This window comes from Physcomitrium patens, chromosome 1, assembly GCF_059467195.1.
Source record: "Physcomitrium patens ecotype Gransden chromosome 1, ASM5946719v1, whole genome shotgun sequence".
Taxonomy (NCBI): Eukaryota; Viridiplantae; Streptophyta; class Bryopsida; order Funariales; family Funariaceae; genus Physcomitrium; species Physcomitrium patens.
Window position 1 is genome coordinate 24,078,652 of NC_143410.1, and position 8,747 is coordinate 24,087,398.

The following is an 8,747-nucleotide window of genomic DNA, read 5'->3' on the forward strand; positions in this document are numbered from 1 at the left end:
TGATCTTTCAAACAACATTTACTACAATAACCAATATTAAAAATTAGTAAATTATTGCAATATAATCCCTCATCAATAAATATCTATTCATATATTCACACCATAATTTCAATACCACAAGTTTCAAAAACTTAGCTTTTACTATAATATATGCTATCTTTTCAATAAACACTCACCATTCCAATTTTTTTCTTTATATATTTTGCATACACTCCATCTTGGTGGCTTTTAATTCCTTAACATAAAGAATATATTTTAAAATGATATTATAGTCGAATCTACCTTTGAAACCAAGATGTTCTTGGCTTTGAAATAGACCTATTGAGTTAGTGTTAATATGTAGGCTAATGAAGTCTATATTGAACAAAATATTGTATACTAAATAGTTGACAATCATTAAACTATTCTTTTAGAACACTTTTTGTCCCCCTACTTTATTGACCAATTAAAAAAGATGCAAGTTATAATAATGTGGGGCATAGACAAAAGACTGCGGAAAAGTGGGGCGTGGAGTGCAATGAAAGGCATTGGACTGTTTTAGGGCCAGCAAAGAAGCAACAAATCTTCATTCTAACTACTGGGCTGGTCAGCCAATTCAAATCACATCCCGAAGCATTGTAGTAGGCTGTGTAGCCACCGACACGTAGCATGTGTGGACTGGGCACCAATCACACAGTCTACTGAATAACCTAACTAAAGGATCAATCACACAAACCTACGTGCAATCCAGATGGGACTTATCTAGTCATGTTGATTGCCCAACCAAGCATTGGCTCATTCGATCGTATCTCGTAGCAAAGTGTGCAAACATCACAATGCTTGTATTTAGATTAGATCAAAGCGTGTCAAGCTTTCAAAACAATGCAGGCAGATTAACAAAGTCTGCAGGAACTACTGATTTGACTGAGCACAATTCATGACTCGATAACTACGGCATGGAGAAAAGCTGCTGGAAGTTTATAGGATCCATCACATCTTTACCACCGTGAAAAAACTCTCTCGCGAGCAGCCCGTTGGCCTTGTCAGTTGGATGGAATGGATCCCAGAAGAGGTAAGCAGCTCGGTCCGGGCAAGTGCGTACCGTCGGTAGGCATGGAATCAGTCCGTTGTACGGTCCTCCTCCGCAACAGCCCTTGTTAACCTCCGTGAAACCTAAGAATTCAATGTATCCACGATCAGAAACCATAATGTGGTATGGTTGACTTACCCATCACATGCTTAACAACTGAACTGCGTAAGAAAGTGGGTAGTGAGCGCTTGCCGAATTGTGCTGGACTGGATACATATGACGCAATTAGATCATAGACGTTCGCATAGACGAAGTTGGATCCAGGGAGGCTTGCAGTGAGTTGCTTTAGGAGAATTTTGGATGCGGCGTTGAACCCTCTCACATAGCTGTTGACAAACTGTATGCAGCTCCCATCGGGACTTCTTTGATTGTAGAGCTGAGAGGGGATGCATCCCAGCGGTCCTACGCCGAAGACGACTATCTTGCGCGCTCCAAGGCCGTAAAGTGTCTGTGGTCATTGCAAGTTTTGTCAATGTCTGGCGACATGCAAGTTCCTATGTTTAAATAGATTTAGTTTCGACATCTGTGAGGGTATAGTTTTAGACCCGCAGTTGCTTTTTGAATTCTGAAATGAGGAGGTCTTGGTATTGTTGGGGTGTGTACTGCCGCGAAGTAGCGGACCCCGTAAGCAGGTAATTATTAATGTAGTCGTTGCTTCCAATGATGACAGACCACAGCGACTTGGCGAATACTTCTCCCGTTTTAGCTTCTCCGATAAGCTGCGCGAACTGGGCCTTTGTGTTTTCCAAGTAAGTTAGCTGCTTGTTCAGAGATATGCGCCCAATCTGCGCGAAATCAGTCGACGAACCTCCTTAGAGTATGGAAACCGCAGATTTCTCAACATCAAATTTACCTGAGAATGCAGATTGTAATAAATCAGTATCTAACGATAGACATACATAATTGAAGCCAGTAGAGTCGAGGATGCCAGCTGCAGCTGAGGCGTAGTTGATGCCTTGAAGAATAGCTGGTCCCTGCGTCTCCTTACTCAGATATGGTGGAGGAAACGGCAAGCCCATCATTTGAACTGCAATTTCGCCTCAAACATTTTTATTAGTAATCAAGTAATCAAGATCGGCCACTGTGTAAAGTAAGAAGTGTGGAAAATTAGGAACCAAGGAAGTTAACTTTAATTGTTGTCGAGCGCACCAATGAAGTCCGCGGTAGTGCGGCCATTGCAGAAACGTCCTGTGGGCCCCTGAGGAAAGTCCAAGCCATTCGGACGAAAATTGGACTTGGCAAGTGTCAGAATGTAATTGTTATTGCCAGGGTCGACTAGCGAGTCGCCGAGGATGAAACTAGCAGGCTTGACAGTTTGTCCGTTTGATGCTGTGATTCCGCTGAATACGACGAATATCATAGTGAGCCGTAGTAAAATACCAATCCTCAACGTGAAGAGTTGCCGTATTCCCATCTCTCCACCTACTTCCTCTCAAATTATGACCAATCTGCACAACCCAAATCTTGTTAACAAATGCCTATGTATTCAGCTACGATCCTGGCTATGTCTGATGCAATGTTCTCAGCAGAAAAGCATCATGCGCCTTCGAAGCATCGCATATCTAAAGAATCAGAAGACATTGCACCTGTGCGGTAGGAGCTGTACAGCGTGCCAGTTGTTTAACAACTGCGGGGTAGAATTCTTGGAGCTTGACATCGTCCGGTTACTCGGATTCTGGCACCGGCGACGGGACTGGATCCTTACAGAGGAAACCGTGAAAGCTCACCTACTGAAAGATCAGCGCAGCTAATGCAACAACTGTGAGGGACATGAGAGCCACCCTAGGTTTGATGGCACCCTGTACGGACAAACCAATAGTCTCTGGTGTTGTGTAAGAGCTTGCAACTCCACTTCAGCTTGTGCATGTGACTCAGCTGGCTCTGCTTCATTGATAGCACTAGACGATGTTGCTCGTAATGACCCCGATTATGCTAGCTACACGGTAAATTTATCAAGAGCGACATACAGTATATGTTAAGTAATAATCTTCCCAAGGAGCTCGTGAGTTGAGAACAAGATGGTGAATAATTGCACGAGCATTTCAGTCTGTACAAATAACTTCGACACAATCATCTCCGTGCCTCACTTGAATTCGAAAAGAATGCGGTCACTGTCTCGTGAGATGGCCCAAAGCTATGCATCCGACATTTTGGAAATCATCCCCCCCTCAGCAGGAGATGGAAGTCCCACTTCCATTATATGCTTTAAAATAGACAACATTACACAGCCCACAGAAATTCACATTGTTTTTAGCCAAGGATACGTCCTATATGTACATTTTGAACAGCACGTTATAGGAAGACCGCAAGAGTATGCAATTCAACTCCGTTCTTACAACACTTTTTATCGAGCAGATCAAAAGCTGCTGATTCAGCAATCAAACGCATTAGACGAAACACTAATCAACAGTATAACTAATCTGAGAACGAGATCTTGAACATCCTGTTGGCTAGGGCTTCATGGATGCAAGCGTCTTGACGTTCACAGGTTCTATGGCATCCTTGCCACCTTGGTAGAATGCACTGGCGAGAATCGCGTTGGCCTTGTCGGTGGGGTGGAAAGCATCCCAGAACAAGAAGGCTGCGCGGTCCGGGCAGGGGATCAACCCTAAGAGGCAGGGAACGGCGCCATTATATGGCCCCGCCCCGCAGCATCCCTTATTCACCACCGAAAACCCTGTGCAGTCAATCAGTAAATCAGATCAGTTGCGTTGCATTCTGCAGTGCTTCCCATTCAGTGTCTTAGACTTAGATCTATATCTCTCCCCGAATGACAGGGCAGAGGGACAATGTGCTACTCACCGTATTTGGCTGGGTCGTTAATCAGTGAATAAGTTAAATCATACGCTTTGGCAAAGACGAAGATGGATCGGGGGAGACTTCCGGTGAGTTGCTTCAAAAGAACGCTCGTTGCTGAGTTGAATCCTCTCACATAGCTATTGACGAACTCTATGCAGCTTCCGTCGGGGCTTCTTTGGTTGTAGAGCTGTGAGGGGATGCATCCCAGCGGGCCAACGTTGAAGACGAAAACTTTGCGACCACCGATGCTGTAGAGTCTCTGTTACGGAGAACGTTGGGGATATCATCAACATTACAGCCACGTACAAAACGATGATAAGTTTTATTCTTTGAGAAGTGGACGGGTTTCTCTTGGGTTTTCACTTAGTTTGTAGATAGGGTAGGGGTGTAGTGCTGAATTACCCTCAACAACTTGTCGAATTCTGAAATGAGAAGGTCTTCGTACTCTTGTGGAGTGTATTGTTGTGAAGTAGCAGATCCCGTGAGCAGATAATTGTTGATGTAGTCGTTGCTGCCGATTGTGATGTAGAATAGCGCGTTGGCATATAGGTCTGCCGTTTTGGCCTCTCCTATCATCTCTGTGATTTGGGCCTTCGTCTTTTCTACGTAATCCAGTTGCTTGCTTAGTGGAATACGCCCAATCTGCCACACAAAACATCCATCAAAGCTGTAGCTGTACCAAGTGCTCGAATTTTTCCAACGAAAAACATGAAAGAAGCAAAAAAACTTTACCACCTGCAAAGCCTTGAACCTGGGGAAATGACCATGCCAAATTAGTGGAACACTGTCGTGGTAACGATCATCTCAAATATTCCTCAGCTTTCTCACAAAAATGCCAATTTGAAGCAGGAAATAATGCAAATGCAGGCATTGCACAAAATTCAAAGAATTTATGTTTGATTCCGTATTGCGTGCTTATGCATTGCGCTGTGAGACGTAAAAGAATTCCAAGAGAACAGTAGCAAGAGTGCTCTTCATGTCTCATTTACATGATCTTCTGAAGCGAGGGATTGCGTCAGTGCAATTGCTTACGTAGTTGTATCCAGTCGAATCGAGGATGCCAGCCGCTGCTCCTGCATAGTTGATCCCCTGAAGAATGATGGGTCCTTGAGCCTTGGGACTCAAGTAGGGCGGAGGAAAAGGCAGGCCCATAAGTTGAGCTGCAGCGTCAATCACAAGACTTAACCAGAATGAATTTCTTGATTGAAATTAAATAAAGGAAGTTAGTTAAAGAAACAAATGTTCTAGGAAAGAGCATCCTCTAACGCACCCAAGTTGTCGGCAGTAGTGCGGCCATTGCAAAATCTTCCAGTGGGTCCTTGAGGGAAATCCAGTCCATTCGGAAGAAAGTTCGACTTGGCAAGCGTGAGGATGTAATTGTTGTTGCCGGGGTCGATGAGTGAGTCACCGAGAATATACATCGCAGGCATTAACTGCCCCATCGCAGCTTGCATGTTCCAGAAGAGGAACAACGCCACTGTCAGCCATGGTAAACTGGCGAACTTCGGGAAGCACTGAACAGGTTGAATTGCTCTAGACATTGTCGTCAAATTCTGCAATTTGTATTTAACAACGCACGTGAGACCTTAATTATACTAGTTATAAAATTCAGTAAAATCGTCATGACAGTTCTGAAGATGTGAACGTGCTCAAAAACGATAAAATGTTAACGGGGGGGCTGAAGTGAACACTTCAATACTGGTCCTCTACCTTCAACTGCGCAACTCGTAAGCTCTGCCACTCTCCTACCCTTTCGATTCAATTGCATACGGATGCACAAACATGAGCTCAGTTCTACTATCGGTACCGGTTCTGGAGTTCATAAGTACTGAGGACTTTGATTTTTGGTGGCAACTCTGCATCTGAAGTCGTAAATGCATGCTGTATAGTCTCACCAACTCAAAGATCACCCATGTAAAGCTGCTGCATGGATTTGATAATTTGCTCCAACTGTAGCATGGGTTAATTCTGATGAATAATGGATTTTTTTCCTTTAATGCTGGTGGTCTGCACAGCTGGGATTGACAAAGTTTGTCAGAATGTGAAGGAGACAAATTGAAATACAGTTGATAGAAAGTCCTCTGGGCAACTTATACATCCCACTTTCGTTTTTCTAAGCAATGCTTAGTTTTCAGGCAACTGAGAGCCTCACCGACAAGACTCCCATCTGTGGTGTGGGTGAGTTTCTCTGTTTGGGTTTTTTTCGCATTACCGACTGCCTGGTTCGATGTTGGCTCTGATGGCCACTATTATGGTGCAGAAGCGACACAATGCATAAGGCGGCTTTCCTCACACTCTTGGAGACCTACAAAGTATTTAACCCTAGGCAGATTCAAGAAGACACTCATGTCGGCGAAGTACAAGAATCATAGAATCCCAGAGAAAACGAAACTCTTGAGTTCTAAGTTTTGGTTAAATTTAAACGATGAGTTTACAGAAGTATTGACGGTTGAAAATCGTTGAGTTTGTAAACCTCGTCGTAGACAGAATGGAGCTCCCCTTTTCGGAAGAAACTAATGACTAGAATTAACTCCGGCAGCTGACAAGTGGATCCCATGATACATGCTGATAATTTGTGTGAACCTATTGCGAAGTTATCTATCACCTGACAGAAGGGTACTATGACAACACGAGAGTGAAGTCCAACATTCGCAGCTTTCCAGGCGAAACTGTAATAATTCATGTAGTACATGATGTATTTGCAATATTTGGTATACGGCATTGCATGCTATAGCGACGGCGTCAGTGTCGTGGCCTCTTAAACTATTTATGTCGAATCGATAGACCCCATCATTTTGTGATTTATCCTTGAAACGTAATGCTGACCTTCCCTCCTGCGAATGCCGGTAACATGATTAGAACATCGATAACGCTGAACTCATCTCTCAACATGACTAGGTAGTTTGCGGTGATCTGTCTCTTAAAACTCTCGTCTCTAAAACTCCAGAAACTGATGCAGATGTCTGAAACGAATCCCAATCATCTCAATTGCCGCCTCCAAGTTCAAGCTTGGAGGTGACTCTACAATGAGCTTCAATCTGCAGCGTGGATGGAGAGCGTTGTCAATGACCAAAACACAATGACTCCTCTTCAACCCACATCAGGTTGCTAACAACTCCCGATGACATGAACTCACTCTGCCATTCTGAGCAGCAGACCCGAGATTAAAGGGGTTGCAAATCACATGGTTGTGTCTGTCAAAACATGTTTTTGTTGTTTGGATCCATATTTTCAAATCCTGAGTTTCGAATAGCTTGCCACTAGTCGAGGTATCTGGCCAGGAATCACGAGTTTCCGTTGTCGGTATGGAAAGTGATCTGTAGAATGGACTTGTGAGACTCTTTCGTAGACTTCACTTCCTTTCGATATACTTTGAAAAGGTTTTACTTCGGACCAGTTCTGATATCACTGCAAAAAATCACATTATAAAAATAATTAAATCTCTATTGATTTTGATCTTAATAATATATATATATATATATATATATATATATATAATAGATCCTATTGACAAGAAAAAAAATTAAAAAAATATTTTATAAAAAAATATACAAATCAAATTTATGTAAAATTTAATCTTAATATAATGATAGAATTTGTATACAGACAATTATTAAAGCTCCTTAAAAGCCTAAACGGCTTGCAGATGTTTTAGACATTTTTTGTAAAGTATTAAATTTTGGTTTTTTTCTTTTTCTTTTTTTTAAAAAATAGAAAATCTTATGAAGTTAGTTTTTTACTAATTTTTTTGGAATTTTTTTATGAAATTGGTCATTGCATTTTTTTAGATTCCAACTAAGATATCTTAAGCAAGGATTTATACTAAGTACATGATGGCTCTAATTATGGGTAATTGTAGAGACTGTATGACAATAGTATTATAAGACAACATATTTAATATTAGATTTGATTGTGGAATTGACCACTACAATAAAAATAGACTATTATTCTAACAAAAATTTCAAAAGAATGTGAAGAAAAAAAGACAACATCTCAAACTGACGTAATCATATATGATCTCAAATAATTATAATAAAATAAATTCATAAGTGCAAAATGGCAATAAAAGTTTTGATTAGAATATATATGCAATAGTTTACATCCAAAATTAAAAGTATATTACAATTCAAACAACTTTCACAAAACTCCTTAATCTACATGTATTTTCTTAAGGCTGCATATAGAGATTGTAGGAATTCTAAAAAAAAGAAGCATATGCCTTTAAGAAGAAACAATAATATGCAAACTTTTAGAATCCTTTAATAATAAAATCTCAATACTTTTCCTTTTTTAGGGGCTAATTAACCTTAAATCATTATAAATATAAATACTTGATCTATATAAAATGAACAAATTCAACCTTGACTATTTAGATTCTTTCATAAAAAATATTTCTAAAGAACATATTTCCAATTGTGAAGAGAAATAAAATGAGTCTGATAAAAAAGAAGACAATAGAAGAAGACTTGAAGTACTTCTATGGCTACTAAAAGTAAAATTAATTGCAGAGCAATATAGGCATGGAAGAATTAAGAAGTAATTAAAGAAAGAAGAGGAAGAAAAATATGGCTTCAAAAAAGAAGGCTCCAAGAGTACAAATCAAATAAGTAAGACACCTTATTGCAAGGAAGCAAAGATGACCAAAGATCAAAGATAGACAATAAGGATTTAGGCCACAAAGTCAACTTTGATGATACATGTTATTTTATAATTGTATTAAAAATAGGACTTTAGGTAGCTAGATATAAGGATGAATTGGTGCTTGCCAACAAAGCTATTGCTCTTAAACTTGGGCAAAGTTGGAACTCCTTTATTGTAGATGCATATGAGCCAAGTCTTCATCTTCATACTATGATTTAGCCTAAGATTTCAAGGAGAT

The 8,747-nt window shown here is 40.6% G+C and overlaps 1 protein-coding gene across 1 annotated transcript; it reads right to left on the bottom strand.

The window, feature by feature from the left end:
* Positions 1 to 796: 796 nt before the first annotated feature.
* On the bottom strand, positions 797 to 5,715 carry LOC112285484 (uncharacterized). The gene is made up of 14 exons (XM_073532678.2): positions 5,579 to 5,715; positions 5,139 to 5,421; positions 4,901 to 5,028; positions 4,271 to 4,510; positions 3,872 to 4,127; positions 3,521 to 3,746; positions 3,152 to 3,203; positions 2,801 to 2,868; positions 2,656 to 2,669; positions 2,219 to 2,500; positions 1,969 to 2,096; positions 1,615 to 1,854; positions 1,262 to 1,517; positions 797 to 1,152 (listed from the first exon to the last, which is right to left on the bottom strand). Exons 2-14 carry the CDS (start codon positions 5,407 to 5,409, stop codon positions 929 to 931), a joined length of 2,385 nt encoding a protein of 794 aa, XP_073388779.1. The 5' UTR covers positions 5,410 to 5,421; positions 5,579 to 5,715; the 3' UTR covers positions 797 to 928.
* Positions 5,716 to 8,747: the final 3,032 nt, after the last annotated feature.